Consider the following 20,993-nt stretch of genomic DNA (forward strand, 5'->3'; position numbering starts at 1 on the left):
TCGTCTACCTTCTTCTGCACCACCCTCTTACCCCTCTGCACCCCCTTCCTACCCCTCTGCACCCCCTTCCTACCCCTCTGCACAACGAAATCATCGTCCACCTACAAAGAAATCATTGAATTAGGCAACAAAAGTCTTCAATTAGTCCAAATGCAAGAATTGCATACCTCATCTTCATTATCCTCCACCTTCCTACTCCTCTGCACCCCCTTCCTACCCCTCTGCACCCCCTTCCTACCCCTCTGCACAACGAAATCATCGTCCACCTACAAAGAAATCATTGAATTAGGCAACAAAAGCCCTTCAATTAGTCCAAATTCAAGAATTGTATACCTCATCTTCATTATCCTCCACCTTCTCTTCCACCTTCTCTTCAACCTTCTCTTCAACCTCCTCTTCCACCTCCTCTTCCACCTTCTCTTCCACCTTCTCTTCAACCTCCTCTTCCACCTCCTCTTCCACCTTCTCTTCAACCTTCTCTTCAACCTCCTCTTCCACCTCCTCTTCCACCTTCTCTTCCACCTTCTCTTCAACATCATCTTCATTATCTTCCAACTGCTTCTCCACCTGCTTCTCCACCTGCTCCTCCACCTTCTCCTCCAAATTCCCAACATTCTCCATTTCCTACAAAAACCAGAAAAGCCCTTCAATTAGTCCAAATGCAAGTAATAGGCAAAGTGCGCGAATTGCACCAAATGCAAGAAATGCATACCTCGATATTCAATTCCCCATCTTGAACTGTCTTCTCCATCTCCAACAACGGTCCATCCTACAAAAACCAGAAAAGCACTTCAATTAGTCCAAATGCAAGTAATAGGCAAAGTGCGCGAATTGCACCAAATGCAAGAAATGCATACCTCAGTATTGTTTTCCCCATCTTCAACTGTCTTCTCCATTTCCAACAAAAGCCCATCCTACAAAAACCAGAAAAGCCCTTCAATTAGTCCAAATGCAATAAATAGGCAAAGTGCGCGAATTGCACCATATGCAAGAAATGCATACCTCAGTATTGTTTTCACCATCTTCAACTGTCTTCTCCCCCAAATTCCCAACATTCTCCATCTCCAACAACGGCCCATCCTACAAAAACCAGAAAAGCCCTTCAATTAGTCCAAATGCAAGAAATAGGCAAAGTGCGCGAATTGTACCAAATGCAAGAAATGCATACCTCAGTATTGTTTTCACCATCTTCAACTGACTTCTCTTCATTTTCATTGTCCTCCCCAACAGTGTTTTTCTCCAAGAGCCCAACAATGTCTTTCTCCTTTCCATCCTACAATAAACAGAAAAGCCCTTCAATTAGTCCAAATGCAAGAATTAGGAAAAGTGCGCGAATTGCACCAAATGCAAGAAATGCATACCTCAGTATTTTTAACACCATCTTCAACTGTCTTCTCTTCATTTTCATTGTCCTCCCCAACATTGTTTTTCTCCACCTCAACTTCATTCTCCACCACAAGCCCAACATTGTCTTTCTCCAAAATCAACACATCATTGTCTTTCTCCTGTCCATCCTACAATAAACAGAAAAGCCTTCAATTAGTCGAAATGCACCAATTATCCAAATTCAAGGAAATGCAAGAAATACATACCTCAACTTCATTCTCCTCCACAAGCACAGCATTGTCTTTCTCCAAAATCAGCACATCATTGTCCTCAGTGTTCACCTCAAAATCCCCCTCGTCCTTTTCTTCATCATTCTCCTTCTTTTTCTCCCCTTGCTGTAGTTGCTTTAACATCTGTTTAATGAGAATTATGTCATCTCTCATTTCGGTTTTGAAAAGACTTATTTCATTTCTCATTTCAGTTTTGAAGAGAGTTATTTCGTTTCTCATTACACTTTTGAATTCATTTAGCTCCTTCGAAAGTTCATCCCATCTACATCTATCGTGGGGAGTTGTTGCTGTTGGAGTTGGGGGAGAGGATTCTTCGTCTTCGTCTTCGTCTTCATCTTTTCTACTCGTGGCGCTTTCGACAGGATAAGAGCTGCTGGTGCTGGTGCTGGTGCTAGGGGTAGGGTTGCGGGTTCTTCTTCTTGTGGAAGGTTTGGCTTTGGCTGGAGTAATTTGTCTTTTCTTCCTCATGACAGTTTTTTTATGAGGAACTTCATCGTCAATATCTCCAAGTTTCCTCTTTCTGCAGTCAAGATCAAAAAAGACATCATAAACATTACCTCCCATATCTTCAAAGTCATCCCCAGCATATAAGACCTTCTCTTCTTCAGACAATTCCATTTTCTTAACAATCGTGCCTTGCAGGGCAGTGTGAAGATCAGAGGCAGTGCTCTTCCTCTTTGATTTGTACTGTATTATCCTTGGGCAGACAGGCTCTTCCGTTTGAAGCGTCGTTTTAATTGCAAGATTGGGGACAAACGTTTGGATCACCTCATAAGTCCACACTTGTAAGGCTAGTGCGAACCCATATACTGTATAAGAAACATCGACATCTTTGTCTTTGTCTTTGTCCTTCTTCTACAGATATAGAGTCCTGTAGCGATCAAGGTCTTTGGTCAAACCCTTCATGGTTGCTCTAAAGGCCACCTTTCCCCATGGAAAATTGAGGAAGGTGTCGATGTCATCGACCATGCTGAAGAGTTTCATATTTATTATCCTCCTCGGGTCAAGGGCAAAGAGATAATGGGAAACAAGGTATACCAGCCCCAATTTCCATGCATCTTCCCTATCAGAGCATGACAAGAATTTTGAATGAAGGTCTCCTATTCTAATAAGTGGAATACGTTTAAAATATTTAAGAACCAAAGTTGGAGATTCTTCAACCTGGTTGAAAATTGTTTGCTCCGCAGGGAATCTCCCAAAATTGAGACCTGTAACCAATGCAAACTCCCTCATCCCGAAGCACAGCTCTTCTCCATTCACAAGGAACTTCATCTCCATAGAATTTGAGCTGGACTTCCTGAGGAGCATGTGGTGTATAATCATTCCTGAGAAACGCAGTAACGGGTGCCCTTTGAATAAGAATCTAAATTGGGTTTCCTCTACCCTTTCAGTTAGATTCATCTTGGCAAACTTGGCAGCAATATTTCCCATATTGGTTTTCCAGGATACCCTCCCAGCAAACTCGGGTATTATAGTGGACTCCATCTACAAAACAAGGAAGAAGATGGGAATAAGCAAATCGAATTAACCATTGAGAAATGCTTGCAAATTTCTTAATAGATTAAGGTGCAGTAAAGGTGCAGTAACACATAAAGGTGCAGTAATGGACAGTTCTAAAGACATTAAGCATATGATGTGTCATTTCTTAGATCAACAACTCATCCTGTCTCATTGGAATTCTATTAAACGTAAAGCAGTAAAGCAGAATAAGAACAGACGAAAATTAAGCAGTAAAGCAGAATAAGAACAGACGAAAATTAAGCAGTAAAGCAACAAAACAGATAAACCCTAAGCCTACACAGTCAAAGAAAACACAGAAATACCATTTCTTCACAAGAACATAACAAACACGGAAATGCCATTTCTTAAACGAGAAATGAATGAATAAGCGTGAAATGCATGCATACAGAATAAGAACATTGATACAATACTCGTCATATACACACTAAAAGCATTTACACACATAAACGAAACCAGAACCAAACCCTAAACCCTAAATACATCAATATAAATCAATATAGACGGCATAATACACTTCTAAACCCTAACCCTAACACTGAAAGCCCTAAACTCACCGGAATATGTCGAATAGACGGCGAAAAAAGACGATGATGTCGAATAGAGTGGAAAGTCGATGTTGTTGGACGAGGAACGATGTTGAGGAACGATGATCTTGATCTATGTTGAAGGGTATTTGGCAGTTGAGAAGAGTGGTTTTGGAAGTCGGAGTGGGAGGGAGAATCGGGGAGGTTTTGTTTTAAATTAGGGCCGGAAAATTATATATAAGACTAAAGACGCGATTTACCATGCACGCGATTTAATCTAAATCGCGTGAGTTCATCACCGCGATTTAGATTAAATCGCGTGCAAGGTAAATCGCGTACATTTAAAAACGCGAATTACCAATCACGCGTTTCATCTAAATCGCGGTGATGAACTCACGCGATTTAGATTAAAATGCGTGATTGGTAATTCGCGTCTATGAGCGTAAAAACTGGCGCCGAAGGGGTATTTCAGACATTTCGCAGGGCAAAAGGGCCCTTTTTGCCAACTTTAGTAGGCGGGGGCCTTTTTTGGAATTTCCCCTGTTATGGGGGCCATTTCATCAAATTTCCCTAATTATATATATAAAGATTCTTAATATTAAATTATTTACCAAATTTAATAATTAGAATGAGACACCTCAATTCCAATATCAATTTCAATGTTATCAAAATTCCTTAACATATTATTAAGGCAAGGAGTGAAACTGAATAAAATAAAAAATAAAATCAAACAAACTATAAAGTAAAAAGCCATTTTCGACCATTAAGAATTAAGGAGTGAAATTGCAAGAGAATATGTCAAAATCTCGGTTTTCTTATGATTGAAGCCCCACTTGGACCAGGAACCTCCGGGTCTTGCACCGACCCAAGGCGCCCTAGGATTTACCAGTTTAATTTCCTGAATAATTCAAGTTTCAACTCTACTTATAACATTTACTGTTTAATATGCTTTTTTACTCACTTAAACATCATTTTGAACAAGTTTAACATAATTCCACCTCATTCAACACATTTTTTACAGTACGTTTAAATATATATATATATATATATATATTAATTAATCTGTTTAACCTTAATTAACCATTTAATATATCTTGTGACTTTAACACATTGACCCGTTCACATATTTTGACCAATTTCACTTCTTTCTTACACATTTATTTATATTATCATAAATTTTATTTAAAGATGAAATATAATTATTTAAAAGTATTAAAATATTGAATGCAAAAAATATAAATTAATGACTAATTCTAAATATAATAATAACTAAAAAAAACTTTTTAGGTTAAAAAATGAGATTCTAACTAGTAATCAAAAAATTCTATTACGTACATTAACTATTATTGTGAATCACTTTTTTTTTTAAAGAGAATTGAGCACGATCCATATTATTGTCTTAATCATCAAGACTATTTTAATTTGAGTTTGTTGGAATTAAACTAATTCCATTAATTAAATGGAAATGATATTTGGGCTAATGAAATTCACACCAAATTCAAATGTGAATTAAGTGTGAAATTAATCCAAATAAAATTTACATGAAATTCAAATGTGAATTAAAGTGAAATTAATCCAAATGAAATTCACATGAAATTCAAATGTGAATTAAAGTGAAATTAATCCAAATGAAATTCACATGAAATTCAAATGTAAATTAAGGTGAAATTTCATCCAAATGAAATTCACATCAAATTCATTGTGAATTAAATTTGTTAATTGTTACAATTAACATAAATGTCTTGAATGAGGCAATTAACAAATGATGTTAATTGTCATTGTAACTACAAAATATTTATTGTAGGATGTAACTTGCAAAGATGATGAAAAGGCAAGCAACGATAACCGTTGGATGAATGGATGATGGATTAGTGACCGTTGGATTAAAGAATTGATTATGAGTTTAATTTTCAACTATAAATATCCCTTCACATTGTAATCCTCTTCACACATTATCTTATCACTTCTCTCTCTAGAATTCTAAAGTCTTTCCTTGTTCTTGTGAGTTTTCTTGTGAGTGTTCTTGTGAGCGTTCTTCGAGTTTCTTGACTCGATCATTTCTGTGCGAAACCCGGTGATTGTGATTCAGGTACTTTTGCCTAGTTCGCTGTTGTAGTGGTTTTCTGTGCTAAATCATTGCAGGTTCCGTTGTACCCTGGGAAGCAGCCACCGACGAAACTCTCCAGCACAAACGGGAGACGGTGAAACTGTTTTAAGGGAACTGTGTTTCACAGGCCTCGGAACAAACGAGAAGACATTTTTTCATCTAATTACATAATCTATTGTATCTGTTATATTATCTTTTTATTGTATTCATATATTATTTACGTGTAATTTTTTACGAGATAATATTACCAACAGAGTTTTGATTGATGGGTTTCTAATTTATTGGATTTCATTTTGAGAAAATTATATATTTATAAAATATTGTAAGAGAATGAAGTTATTAAAAATATTTATAAATTAAAATATTAAATTTTTTAATTTTTAATTACAAAAGTAATGATAAAAGTTAAATTTGTACATGAAAAGAAAATAAAATAAGATCGGGCCTGATCAATAATTGATACTTTTCCGGACCTACACTGTTTACACGGTTTGGTCTGGAATTTTGAATGTCTAATTTAGACCAAGTAATGTAAACTAAATTGAAGATAAATTAGTTTCATTTTAAAAAATAATAGTTATATATTATTATTATTTATATATATAATTAAGTATTTTATAATTAATTAATTAAATTTTTTTATATATTTAAATATAAAATTAATTAAAAATAATAATAGATTAATATCACTAAAAAAAATTATACTTATAAAAGTAATTATATTAATTAATTTATTTGAATAAATAATAACTTTATTTTTTAATTTTTTAATATAAATTTATTTTTTAACGTAAAATCGTTTAAAATCGTAAAATCCAAATTATTTATAAACTCGTATAATTGTAAAATCTTATTCTCGTAAATTTAAAATTTTAAGAGTTTACTTAAAATTAGATTTGTTAACCTTATTTGAAATCGTAAAATTATAAAATTTTAAGAGTAAACTCGAGATTTTAACGGCCTACAAAACTATTCCTAAGATCCAATCACAAGGTGATGATATTATGAATTTTTTTTTCTTCTAAAAAACACTACGAAATATGATATAAATGATAATAGTTTAAGTAATAAAAAATTACGAATATTCACTTTATCATTGAACACATTCAAACTCAACAAAATTAACCATTCGAGAACAACAGAACAACAATGAAATAGTAGAGAAAAGTTATACAAAATTATACAAGTCATAACCCCTCTCTGATCCCATTTTTCCTTAATTCAAATAATTTGTGTTTGATTAGGACAAAATTACAAACAACAATGAGATCATAATTTTTTTTGTTAATCAATGAACAAAAATAACATTAGAGATCTAACATTAACATTTGATATGTTACTCCTTATAAATAAATGTTGTTTGTGGTTTGAATCTCCTCAATCAATGAGATCGAATTCTTGAAGGGACGAAGAATGCATATATGCAGGAAAGTAAGGGTGTGAATTACCTGAATGTGGCCCTAAATAAACATCATAATGGGGTTTGATGCTTACAAGGCAAAACAAATGATATTATGATGAGGAGGAGGTGGTCCAGGTCCAGCCTTAAGGCAAAAGATAAAGGAGTCGTGCTTTTTCACATGCTTGCCCAGGGCCAGGCTTTAATTGCTGTTTGGTTTGGTTTGGTTTGGTCATGTCGACATATTTCATTATTCTTATTACCTAATTAAACTATCTATCTATCTATCTACTAAAATTGAGATTTCTAGTGGCACATTAAATTAATTGTGCAATTCTCTTGACAAGAATCATCAATGATATAATCATTTCAATCTTCTTGTTTTAACATGTGTAGGGTATATAGTAAGATATGGATTCTAATTTCAATCCAACCAGAACCAACTGTTTGAGTTAGATTAATTAGGATTTTGCATTACCACTAAAAATTATATGTAATTAACTTATATATAATTCTGTTTATGTAGAATTAAAATGATATAAGATGAGTGAGTGGTGAGAATGATTAATTAGGCATTCAAAAAGTAGAGCCCTGTCCAATTCTTGACCATTATTACCACCTGTTGGACAACTTTCTTCTCTCTATCAACTTTCAATAAATCTAACTAATTAAACATATACATGTGCTTTGCCCTTTCACAACCTTTTTTTTTTTTATTTCATTTAATTAGGATCTTGAATTTCAGCTAATAAAAAAACAAATTTGGCACTTTTTTAGTTTGTGGCCCATTTTTTTTAAATATGATATTGTTCAATGTAGATTAGAATTCGCTATAGTTATGGACGGATTAAAAAATTGAACCTGGGCGGCGTGGATTTGAAATTTTTTTAGAAAATTATGAATGAATTAACATAGGTTTTGTTCATTTTTTAAATTAAAAATTAAATAAATAATGAATTAAATTAAAAAAAAGATTATTACTAGGTTATATTTCATTCTTTAACATAAAATAATATTATTATATATATATATGATTAGTTTACAATTTTATTAAAAGAGAGAATCATACAATATTAATTAATATTCTTTATTAATTAAAATCAATTTAATTCAACTAAATTGTAATATAAGATATTGTTTTTAATTTGATAATTATGTAGTTTAAAAGATAAAAGTGGATAAATATAAGTAGTTATGATGAAAACTATAATTTATAGATATATTTAAACTATTTTATTTATATCATATTTATACATTTTGTTTGAAAAAATTGTTTCGGTTAAATCTGATTTTATTCGTATTTTACAAACCGGTTAACCGACCAGTATTGGTATTAGTTTTACCGGTTTGGTTCCGATCGATTTATGGTTAATTCAATTTTTTAAATTAAGTATTAAACTTAATAAAAAAAATTCTTATTTATCATAATATTATGTTTCACCATTTTCAATAATAATATATTATATTATTGATATATTTAGAAATATATTATAATATATTATATTATTGTAACAATATACTATATTTTAAAATTCTTAATTTTAAAAGTCTTAATTTTAAAACTAATAGTCATATATAATTTTTTAAAATAATTCTATACAAATTATAATTTAAAATTTAAAAATAACTAATATATATATATATATTATTAAATATTAATTATAATATATCTATTATTTTAAAAAAAATAACGAATATAATTATATATGATTAAATTATTACAGATTTATCGCGCTAGAAAAATAGTTTAACCGAAAACCGAATCGTTTAACCGTTGAAAACAGTTAACCCTTGTTTATACCCTCCATCAAATTTAGATTAAATGAAAAATGACCCTATAATTATTAATTAAGTATATAAATAACCCCTATCAAACAAGGCCTAGGTAAATTTTAGGATATTGTTTTGTTTATTATTCACCACAAATTAGAGAAAAGAAAAGACAACCATATAAAATGGTTAAGTAAAGATAAATGGTCATGCCCGTATTGTATATAAATAATAATAATAAATAAGTACAAATAAAAATTAATAATAATAAATGTAGATGGGGAAGGGTGCTATGTGCACCACCACTCCTCTTCCCTCTGGGCCTCATCATGACATGAGTCGTGTATATATGCAAACCCAAATTCAGACGTGGCACCCTCTCCGTACATCCAGTCTGGAATTTGATCCAACGGCTCTCATTCTTTCTCCCTCCCTCCATATATTCCTCATATCTTTCCCTTGTAAGAACATCCATCCATCCATCCGCCTTTCGTCTTTCTCTTCCCGCACTCTCTCTCTCTCACTATTTTCTTCTCCTTTTCTCCAGCAGCGAGTTTAGGGTTTTTTTCTTTCCACTGTAAGATTTCTCTTTCTCTATATTCTTCGATCTCTTCATTCTTCATTCCAATACCTGTTTCTATTATTCTCGATCTGTTTGGATTCCAACTGCTTTTATGTAGTAGCTGCATTGCTGCTGTATCTATCCATTTCAATGTTACAATACTAATGATGATAGATACTACATATTGAATCGAACTTCTCTATATTTGCTTGAGATTCATCAGATCTCTAATTTGTCCATTGAATTTTATGAAATATATGATCTTTTTAACATTTCAAGTTGTTTTCGAAAATAAGTGGATCAGATTATCTCTTTTGATTATTATATAATGTGATGCTAATTTTAACCTTTTGCCACTGAAGTTATTAATGATTTACTAGTTAAGATGTAATTTAAAGACTGGAAATGATGATGATGCACGGTTCTTATCTCTTTTTTGAATTTGTGGACAGTAAGATGGCAGAAGGTGAGGACATTCAGCCACTCGTGTGCGATAATGGGACTGGAATGGTTAAGGTATTCAAATGGAGTGAGTTTTCATATGTATTTAAGATTTATGACTGAATTGTAATCGGAAAAATTCAATTTTTAGGCTGGATTTGCCGGAGATGATGCTCCGCGAGCTGTGTTTCCTAGCATTGTGGGTCGTCCTCGTCACACTGGTGTGATGGTTGGAATGGGGCAGAAAGACGCCTATGTTGGTGATGAAGCTCAGTCGAAGAGAGGTATCTTAACTTTGAAATACCCAATTGAGCATGGTATTGTGAGTAATTGGGATGATATGGAGAAGATATGGCATCACACGTTCTACAATGAGCTTCGTGTTGCACCAGAAGAGCATCCCGTTCTTCTTACTGAAGCACCTCTTAACCCCAAGGCTAATCGTGAAAAGATGACCCAAATTATGTTTGAGACATTTAACACCCCTGCCATGTATGTCGCCATTCAGGCCGTTCTTTCTCTTTATGCAAGTGGGCGAACCACCGGTAAGCCATTTAAAGTAATTCATATTCTATTAGACAGAAGAAAATCCTTTTTCTAAAATTAGCAAAAAAAGAGGCAATTTTTAAAGCATTTACTTTTCCATTCTTCAAATCAATACCCAATTCTTTGCAAAGTTTTGAAATTGCAAGTTTGAAATGTATTAGTTACTCTTCACTTCAGATGTCATTTTGAATAACAATAGTGTACATTCTTGAACCACTTTTCAATAATTGTTGACATTTGTTTATCTGTGTAGGTATTGTGCTGGATTCGGGTGATGGTGTGAGCCACACAGTCCCCATCTACGAAGGATACGCCCTTCCACACGCGATCCTTCGTCTTGATTTGGCTGGTCGAGACCTGACGGATCACTTGATGAAGATCCTTACAGAACGTGGTTATTCATTTACCACTACTGCAGAGCGGGAAATTGTGAGAGATGTGAAAGAGAAGTTGGCTTACATAGCTCTGGACTACGAACAGGAGATTGAGACTTCGAGAACCAGTTCGTCAGTCGAGAAAACCTACGAGTTACCTGACGGTCAAGTGATCACTATTGGTGCTGAGAGGTTCCGATGCCCTGAGGTGCTTTTCCAGCCATCGATGATCGGAATGGAAGCTGCTGGAATCCACGAGACTACATACAACTCTATCATGAAGTGTGATGTGGATATCAGGAAGGATCTGTATGGAAACATTGTGCTTAGTGGTGGTTCAACTATGTTCCCTGGTATTGCCGACAGAATGAGCAAAGAGATAACCGCCCTTGCACCAAGTAGCATGAAGATAAAGGTGGTTGCACCTCCCGAGAGGAAGTACAGTGTCTGGATTGGTGGATCCATCTTGGCATCTCTAAGCACTTTCCAGCAGGTAATCTTAACATTTTGTATTTTAAGAAAGCAAAGGATTATTATTATACATACGGTTAGGTCAATCACTCACTCTCTGATGGATTTTCATTTTTTTTTTGTTGAGAACAGATGTGGATTGCAAAGGCAGAATATGATGAATCTGGACCTTCTATTGTTCACAGGAAGTGCTTCTGATTTAAAACAACTGAGTACTATGTTATTTCTGGGCAACTGGAGAGATCTTAAACTTAAAAAAATGTTTTTATCTATGATTTTTCTATATTTGTTGTTTCTGGAGTTGGATTTGCAGAAGGGATGAATTCTTTTGGTTTTAATTCGATATTAATTGCTTCTCTATTATTCTTCATAGCTGTGTCATTTTGGTTTCACCTTTAATGGTTGCATACAAACAAACACACACCTATAGATTCTAAACAGAAGAAAGTAGAGAATCAACACCGGTTTGATTCTCCTTTAATGAAAAAGGGTGCAGCTCCTCCTCTGTTTCATCTTCTACAACTTTATTATATTGATTGTTGTTGTCGCCTGTGTAGTGAGAATTGAATCGTCTGAATTCCTCTCGAGGAGGAGAAGATGTGTTCTTGTGGGAGCTTTCAATGCCAGTGATGGATCTGGTCACTTGTCGGGTTCTTGCTCTCTCATCTTTAAGAAATGGCTTGTCTTTCAACAGCTTCTGTATTCTCAGACATTTATTTTTCATGTTTGAACCCCAATTGATTCTGATCATGAATAGAAGAAATAAAGAGATTAAGATGAATTATTAAAATAAAGGAAGTATGAAATAGACCATCACAGACAAGACCCACCCTTTTTCATCAACGAATTGAAAGCCTTGTTCCATTTTCATTATGGAATCTGCATCAGAAATGAACTCTTCTGCAATTCTCTCTGGGCCGTGAGTGAGAAGGTGTTCTAACATTACCAAAGCCTTGTACGAACATCTCCATTTACTTTTATCAAATTCATTTAACCTGTTCCAACCCCTGATGAGGCAACAAAACCGATTAAGGTAAAAGAAGAAGACATATTTCTTTAGTTACCTCGTATGCAGGACATCGACAATCCTATAGTAATCATCAACATCAAAAGCTGCCTGCGAAATTACTTTCATAGAGGGACCTTCTAGAGCTGTTGTATCTCCATTATTAATGGCTTCTTCTATCAAACTTGGATAAATTGCAGAAGAGACTAATTCAAACATCAAAATCAAGAAGAAGATGATAAAATTGGATGGGAAAGAAAGAGAAGTTATACATTTGAGCTGGAGTAGCACTGGTGATAGCCCATCTTGCCTTGTTGATCTTGTCTCGAAACATGAGAGAAGCTTGCCTTTTGAGATCGTGAAATGAAGAAGCCATGTTTTTGATGATTATGGAAATTTGGGTTAAGTTTTATGATGATGTTGGAAAAACTTTATTCTAAGTCAACAACCACTACCATCGTGAGCTAGTAACCGTCCCATTATATATATATATATATATATATATATATATATATATATATATATATATATATATATATATATATATATATATATACCTTTCTTTCATTTTTTATTTTTATTTGTGTGTACAAAAAAAAGTCTACATCACAAACAAAGTAGTGAAGGTGCCTAGAAAGTTCAATGAGATAGACATACCTCAAGTTTACATGGTCTATATTCATCGCTGAATAATTTAGGTGAGAGATGGATTCAGAAATTATAGTTGAAATAGTGGATTTGAAAATAAAATAAATATAGAAGAAACAAGTTAATGTGTGAATTTTATTTTATTTTTCAAATTAGATAAACTAATAATGAATTAAATTTTAAAAAAAACATGAAATTTGGTATCACGTTTCACAATCCTAGATTAGAAATGGAGCCAGCCAGTACAAAATCCAATCCTTTAATTCGTTGTTGGGGAATTCATACAAAAGTAAACTAATCATCCTCAAATAAAAAAAAGTGAAAGTTGTTTTTAATTGAATGTTTCATCATATGTCTGTTCTTGTAACTTACTTTCGACTTTGACTATATATCAAAAAATGTCCGCTATAAGCCATCCCTAACGAATATCTGCCGGTCTTTAAGTTACAAATAAATATTAGTTAAAGAGTACCGTGTGAGATTTTACATTCAAATTTTATTTTAAGTGACATTTATATGGAGTTGTTTAATTTGATAGCCTCTCTAGGATTAGTTGAAGTGCACACATCTAACAACCAAAACACTTGATTATATATGAAAAATCAAGTTTCTCTGGTAGAGAAATAAACAACATAAATAATACTAGTTTTTAGAGTTTTAAATGACTTAATGTTGGTATATATTATCATAAAAGATTCACTATTTACCCTAAATTCCATTATATATATTTAACTTATGTCTCAACTCTCAACCCTAAAATTTAACAATCTTGTCAATTTGAGAAACATGACAAAGTTCGGTTTCAAATTAAAAGGAAACAAATTTTAGAAGGGTATCTTTTAATCATTTAAAAGGTGTGTTGTTTTTAATTTGGTTGTGACATTTATAATTAAATAAATTATTAAAGCAAGTTTATTTAAAAAAATAAAGGGTCTGTTATTTTATTCTCTAAAGATTATTTTTTTTATTAAGAAAAGAAGAAGAATAGAACAATTCTTAATTATACCATTAAGAAAAATGTGGAAAGGGTAGTAATTTTTGTCATTTTCTCGTTGTTTTTGTGAAAGATAGTTACCACAATTATAGCATCATTTTTTAGTTTATCAATATCTTTTGAACCAACTTATTTGAGTTCGCTTTACTAATAGCCATTTAGGTTAGGTTACTTAATTTTTTTGGGTGATTAGCAATTTGAACATTTAAGTTTATTTTTTATGTTGTATTTGTTGTTTGTTATTTATCAATTTGTCAATTGTCGTGTTTGAAGTTCCTTAGTAGTTTTCAGAGGATTCTGGTGTTATTGGGCATTCATTCAGCATGGTGGGATTTACCTTAGAGATGAAGCTGAGCTTAAGCCCACCAAAAAAAATCAATTTATTTAACTATCCATCACATATTCACTTAAATTTACCCTTTTTCTATTTAAAATAGTTGAAATCTCAAGAGCAGTCCTTCATTTTATTAAGTTGTTTTTGACGCTTTTACAACTTTTTTGAGATCTTTGCAAACAATTTGATAACAAAAAAAAAATGGTTTTGTTTATTAATTTTTTTTTATATATAAGATGTTATCTATTTATCATGTTTGATTAGATGATTATACTAGTTTGAGAATATTATGTAAGTTCTTAATATAACTTTCCTCATTCCAAGAAATTAGTAATTTATATATGTTTGGAAGACGTGGGAACACAAAGTCAACACGTATACAAGTTTTGATCATAAAAAAATGATTATTTTTCACTTGAAATCAGACAAGAAATTATGGTTACGTCAGTACATGGAACTCAGTTTTATTTTTGAAAACTGTCATTAGATGTTCTTATCTGAATAAGTTTTCAATAATATTTTTTTATAATAATTATAGATAACTATCAAAATCCACGCTAAAAAAACAAAAATATTCACCTAAAAAAATAAAATTCTAAAAAAAAGATTTACCGCACAATTCTACGAACAATGAAATGTTCAACAACAGTTGAATGAGGAAAGAACGTGGGTTCCCGTACCTATCTATTATTATTATTAATGATCAAACCGGCGCCGGAAATTCGATTCTTTCATGAGTAGACGTGGCGAGCATCGCCGTATGATCCTTAAAATCCATTAAAGCGACGACCGATTCAAGAATCATTCTCAGATCATTAACACGAGAAAACCCAATATGTCCTTTCGATCGAACAGCGTAAACGTAGAACGTGATACACCCTTTTCTAAACTTAAATCTCGCCATTTCGCATCCAATCAATTTCCTTATCATCTTCTTATTCACCTCCCCGAGCGGAATCTCCGCCGGCCAAATCCGATCGACGGTGTCCTTCATTGTCTCCGATTCAAATACGAACAAGATTACCTTCGATTTCTTCGTTCCTAGTCCTAATGTCAACGTGTGCCAAACTGTATGGGCCAGGATTGTGAAATTGGTGGGTAAATAGACGGTTATTGAAGAAAACGTGGAAGAAGGGGCCGCCGGAGGTGGAGATAGGGAGAGGAGACGGAGGAATTCGTGTCGACGGGCACGGCGGACATTGAAGGACTTGACTACGATTTGACCGCCAAATCGAAGGCCCTTGACGTCGGATGTCGGTTTGAAGGAGAGATTAGAACAAGGGTTTGTAGTTTGATGATGATCATCTGGATTCTTGTTTTTCTTGCTTTTCTTATCTTTCACTTCCATGGCGGTTTTGCGGCGGAGAGAGATTGTATGGTTTTCAGAAATTGGACGAGATGAACTCTCTTCAACTTCTTGTCTATTTGAATCTCTCAATTTATTTAAATTTTATTATTAAAAAAGTATACGGTTTTAAAGAATAAAACTTATTTCATTATTTATATTTTAAAAGGTTTTGATGGATTAATTATTAAGTCATTAAAATGTTTGTCAATTGTTGGATTGAAAAAATAGTATAATTAAGTTGACAATTATGTATATATTATTTTGAACAAATAAACATTTTTATATATTTAATATATCTAGATCCAGCTTAGCTTGGTATTTAAAAACTCTATATATTTTTATGATTAATATATAATAGAGTTGTCAATATCTTATAATAATAAAATAGATAAAATATGCAACAGCCTCCTCTGATTGTTCAATCATATTGTCTAGCAATAATAATATGTACATCTTTCATCATTTTTTTACAGGGAATGAAATCACATATGCTAAAATTGATATGAGAATAAGATTAAATCATGGTTAATTTTATTTATTTATTGTTAAAATATAAAGGTTAAATTTAACTCCACCATCAAGGAAGTAAGAAAAAAGTTACGGTCCTTTAGGGGCTAAGACATAAAAACAAAATTGACGTCATATTTTGAGACATCTAAAAACATGAGATGTCTCTTTTCATGAGAAGTCTTTCTTAATCATGGGTAGACAGGGCCAAAAATAATCAATGGACGCTCCAAAATGATCTATTTTCTCACCTATAACTGGTTTCACATTTTTTTTTAAAATTTTTTTTATTTAGTTTTTTTTTAAGTTTATTCACCTTTCTACATTTTAAATAGACTAGATATAAAAATGAGAAAAAAAAAATTAAATAAATATTATTTATATTTTGATTGATAAGATGAAGTGAAATATGAAAAATATTATATTTTGAAGTAAAAGTCTAAAAAATCCCAACATCAAACAAGCTCAAACTTACATTTATAGGCAAACAATGTATTTTACTATTTTCTCAATGTTATAAAAACTTTGATTTAATATTTATTAAGTTTTGTATCAAATTTTATTAAAAATTTGAATTAATTAATAAAATTTTACTATTTTATGATTATAGAAAAGAATAAACAATATGATTTAGATAAAGTTTTAAAGTAATTAAATTATTATGATTTTAAATTGACATAGTATAAATAATTCATGTTTATAAATTAAAGTATATATTATTTATTCAAATAAATGAATTAATTTTATAAATATATTTTTTTTATTGTCATCTACTTATTATTATATTTTAATCAAAAGGATACTTAATTATATATTTGTTTTTTTCAAAATGGACAAAATATAATTAATTTATAACTAAATTTTGTTAAGAGTAGGCCCAAAGTCAAGTCCAGAAAGACTAGACTAAGGAAGGGGCTAGGGAAGCCCATTTTCTTTTTCTTATCCAATGCTGAAATCTATAAAAAGTTTGTTCTTGTTAATTATGTTATGTCTTATTTTATTTCTAACAATATGAATAGCCCATACTAAATGGATTAGCCCACCCTGAATTGCTAACGAAAATAAAGTAATAATTAATTTCTATGGCATAAATGTAGGTTCAATCCATCATATCACCACATTAATTCATCTTTATTTATTATATAAAACTATATGTACTATATATTACATATTCTTTTTTATTTATTTATTAAAGTATCCAGCTAAGTTTGTGCATCTTAGGTAGGTATACCATCCATTAAAAGACTTTATTAATTAATAGACACAACTTTAAATTATAATAATAAGTTAGAGACAAGTCTACATCCCAATTCCATACATAATAATAATAATAATAATAATAATTCGATCAGTTACAAGTAAGTAGATGGAGATTGAATAAAAAGACCAAAATAAATTAATAATAATTTGCCAAGAAAAGCATCCTATACTTGTACCCCTCTAGCTTTTCATGCAACAAATTTACATTTTCCAGTACCTGCAAAGTTTCCAAATATTGTTATGAAAAGAAAAAGACACGATTAATGGAAATATTAGATAAATATTGATCGACTTACTTGGATCGGTGAAGGTTACAGTGCCGGTTTGAGAGAAATCGCAGTTGAAACTCTGGTGACCCTTGGCCTGATAGTAGGCGTTCATTACATAAGCTGCGTGTGATCTCACATTGTTTGGTTCATAGCAATCTGCGTCTTTCTTCGTGATCGGCGAACAGTCTACTCCTCCTTCTTTACATGCCCAGTTTATGTTTGCCTGCAGGGCCGCATCGCTAACGCCCGCTTTCGGAACACACCATTGTTTGCCCGCCGAAGCCCCGCCTCCAGTCTTTTAAAATAAATGACAAATTCAAGTAGAAACATACTTGTTTATAACAAAAACAAACCATTTATATAATCTTTTAATGTTGGGTATTGTGGTCAGCCTAAGCTTCAATTATTATGTTCCAATTTAAAGACTACCCTTTTTAATATAATAATAAATAAATAGTGATATTATATTATATATATATATATATTTTTGAACTATTTGTTTATTGAAAAAAAAAAAGTCCAATACAAACAAAATCTAGAATGTGCAGTTATACAATTTATGGTCAGCCTAAGCTTAAATTATTATGTTCCAATTTAAAGACAACCCTTTTTAATATAATAATAAATAAATAGTGATATTATATTATATATATATATATTTTTGAACTATTTGTTTATTGAAAAAAAAAAGTCCAATACAAACAAAATCTAGAATATGCAGTTATTCAATTTATGAATGAGGGTAAACCTTAAGGAACAACCCACGTGGTGCGGATAGGGTCCACCATAAATTTAATCTTGGTATCTTAAGTTTTGTTTGGATTTGAATTATTAATCTAATATTTGTTTGGACTTTGGACAAACAAATACAGAAAACACATAATAATAATAAAAAAGATTAATGGATTAATTTGGAATATATAAAAAATAGTCAAAAGGAAAAAGGAACTCCTTAAACATAAGCCAGAAAAACAAACAAGGCCTTATTATTGATTGAAGAAGACGACAGGATTCAAATAAGTAGTATCGAAAATCTAGACGTTGTGAAAAGTCGGATACAGCTAAGCCAATTCTAACCATACTTCTGTCATCCACTTTCTGCCCGTTGCCACATTATTTATTTATTTATTCTTTTGATGCATTTTAATTAATATAAAGTTTTATTTAATAAATTTAAACTAATTAAGAAATCAAACGAGATTTAAAATCTCACCTGAGAACCACGCGTGATACCGATATCATAAACCGCCGTCATATCGGGTCGAAATAACCCGAAGTTCTTCTCATCATCATTACCCGGCTTCTGATTCTCATTAAACAACTCGAAAATATAAGTCTCAAATTTCCGGCCGGGCATAAGCGGAGTCCCGACGCCGGAATCCGCCTTCTTCATGACATTCAAATTGTGCCACCTGGCATTCTCAACTGTACAGTGCTTCAAATTGGGTCCTCCGTACGAAGGCCATCCGACTTCACCCACGGCTATCTCCACATCTCCATACCCGAGTTTCTTCATTGACGAATAAACCGCATCTAGAAGCATATCGTACACGTTATAATACTTCTTTCCAGTAAACCGGTCAAGAACTCCCGGGTTCGATTGGAATAAGGTGAATTGGGTTTGATTAGGGCTCCATGAGAAATACGGGTATGGATTCACCATAAATGGAGACTTGGTCTGCCGATGAAATCGGAGCATGGGGGCAAGCACGTTCTGTTCCCACCCCTGCCTGAAACTGGCTTTACTCGGCGGGTCTGAGCTAGCCAAGATTCCAAGTGAATGGGGTGTAGTCACCTGCCCGTAAATCAATCAATTTTTTATTAAAGATCACAAAAAAAAAACAGAGAAATGAATAAATTAATGAATTGAGTTGAGTTGAATCGGACCTTGATTTCTCCGAGACCTTCTACAACGAGGGCTGCGTGAACAGATCTCATAGCGGATACGAGATTGGAAACCATGTTTTGATCTCCCCAGTGAAGAACTTCGGATCCAACGAGGAGATAGTGAATCTTGGTGGCTGGGTAAAAGGGTTTAACGTTGGATCGGATCCATCGACGGGCGACCCTTGTGTTGGCGAGGGAAGGGATATCTCCATTAGGGATTGTGATTGAGAGGAGGATACCGGTATTTGCGAAAGCCCTGATAACTTCCGGGTTGGAGTCGAATATTTTGACCCGATCGATAGAGGTACGATCCCGGACGAACTGGGCGACTTGAGCTGGGTTGGGGAGGTTGTCTGCCCACATTCCATAGTTGACGCCGATGGCTTGAAGGCCGGTTAGATGCTGGAGGAAGATGATGAGAGAACAGAAGAAGAGAAAGGAATGAGAATTTTTGATGGCCATTGTTTGAGATTTGGTGAGAAAATGACAGATTTTGGGGGGTTTTAATACTTTAATTTGAAGGAAGGGGAAGAAGGTCGGTTGTAATTTGATTTCTAAAGAAGGGACTGGGAAACAGAGCTTTCTTTTCTTTACTTTGACTACAATCTCAAACGATATTCTTGGCTTGTTTCATTAATTATATACAATTAATTAAAATATTAAATCAATTGTTTATAATTTTTCAAATTAAACACTAATTCATTCTTAAATTTTAAATACAAGATAACAATTTTTATTTTATTTTATTTTATAAAATAACCAAAATACAAAAACTATGGAATACTTACTCATACAATTCAAACTATCAATTGAAGGTTACTTGTTAGTTGTAGAATTAATAACGTTCATTTAATTATTGATTTTATTAGAAAACGTATTCAATTAATTAATGTAAACTTTAACATCTAAGAAAGAGTAAGAAGTAAATAGAGTTATGATTCAGATAATATATTAATAGTTTTTATTCTGAAGATTAGTCAAAACTATTATATAGAATTTAATTATTTGAAAAGATAGATATATAGATATGTAAAAAAGACGCCGGGAGAAACGTGTCAAAACCAGTGTGGTGGGGACAGAAGACGTGTGTGGAAGCCTAAACGGCTAATTTTAAATACAGACATTCACGAGCTTGTTTCGTCATTGTTTTTTTTTTAAAGATAAATTATTAATAATATATTTAAAAATAAATAAATACTTTTTATTATTTTATTTGATTAATTAAATAAAGTAAATATTGAAATTTGTTATAAAACTTTTTTTTTTAACTTATAAGAAATCTCAAAAATAAAAATTTTAATATATTTACAAATAAACAAATTTAATATATAAAATAGACGTCTAAAGGAAAAATATTAATAAAAATTGGAAATGGATTAAGTTTAAAAGATCATTACTATAATCGGTAA

The 20,993-nt window shown here is 32.3% G+C and overlaps 4 protein-coding genes across 4 annotated transcripts; 1 reads left to right on the forward strand and 3 right to left on the reverse strand.

Moving 5' to 3' along the window:
* The first annotated feature begins 9,374 nt into the window (after positions 1-9,374).
* LOC124928178 (actin) lies at positions 9,375-11,694 on the forward strand. Its single transcript, XM_047468706.1, has 5 exons — positions 9,375-9,514; positions 9,952-10,015; positions 10,092-10,485; positions 10,740-11,353; positions 11,464-11,694. Exons 2-5 carry the CDS (start codon positions 9,956-9,958, stop codon positions 11,527-11,529), a joined length of 1,134 nt encoding a protein of 377 aa, XP_047324662.1. The 5' UTR covers positions 9,375-9,514; positions 9,952-9,955; the 3' UTR covers positions 11,530-11,694.
* On the reverse strand, positions 11,670-12,803 carry LOC124928179 (epsin-1-like). Its single transcript, XM_047468707.1, has 4 exons — positions 12,610-12,803; positions 12,396-12,521; positions 12,162-12,326; positions 11,670-12,074 (listed from the first exon to the last, which is right to left on the reverse strand). The coding sequence occupies exons 1-4, from the start codon at positions 12,711-12,713 to the stop codon at positions 11,765-11,767; spliced, it is 705 nt and encodes a 234-aa protein (XP_047324663.1). The 5' UTR covers positions 12,714-12,803; the 3' UTR covers positions 11,670-11,764.
* A 2,068-nt stretch (positions 12,804-14,871) lies between these two features.
* Positions 14,872-15,706, reverse strand: LOC124927988. Its single transcript, XM_047468503.1, has one exon. The coding sequence runs from the start codon at positions 15,659-15,661 to the stop codon at positions 15,017-15,019; it is 645 nt and encodes a 214-aa protein (XP_047324459.1). The 5' UTR covers positions 15,662-15,706; the 3' UTR covers positions 14,872-15,016.
* Positions 15,707-17,449: 1,743 nt separating this feature from the next.
* Positions 17,450-20,111, reverse strand: LOC124926444 (glucan endo-1,3-beta-glucosidase-like). The gene is made up of 4 exons (XM_047466672.1): positions 19,585-20,111; positions 18,911-19,492; positions 17,725-17,992; positions 17,450-17,645 (listed from the first exon to the last, which is right to left on the reverse strand). The coding sequence occupies exons 1-4, from the start codon at positions 20,044-20,046 to the stop codon at positions 17,617-17,619; spliced, it is 1,341 nt and encodes a 446-aa protein (XP_047322628.1). The 5' UTR covers positions 20,047-20,111; the 3' UTR covers positions 17,450-17,616.
* Positions 20,112-20,993: the final 882 nt, after the last annotated feature.

The sequence above is a fragment of the Impatiens glandulifera genome, chromosome 2 (genome assembly GCF_907164915.1).
Source record: "Impatiens glandulifera chromosome 2, dImpGla2.1, whole genome shotgun sequence".
NCBI lineage: Eukaryota > Viridiplantae > Streptophyta > Magnoliopsida > Ericales > Balsaminaceae > Impatiens > Impatiens glandulifera.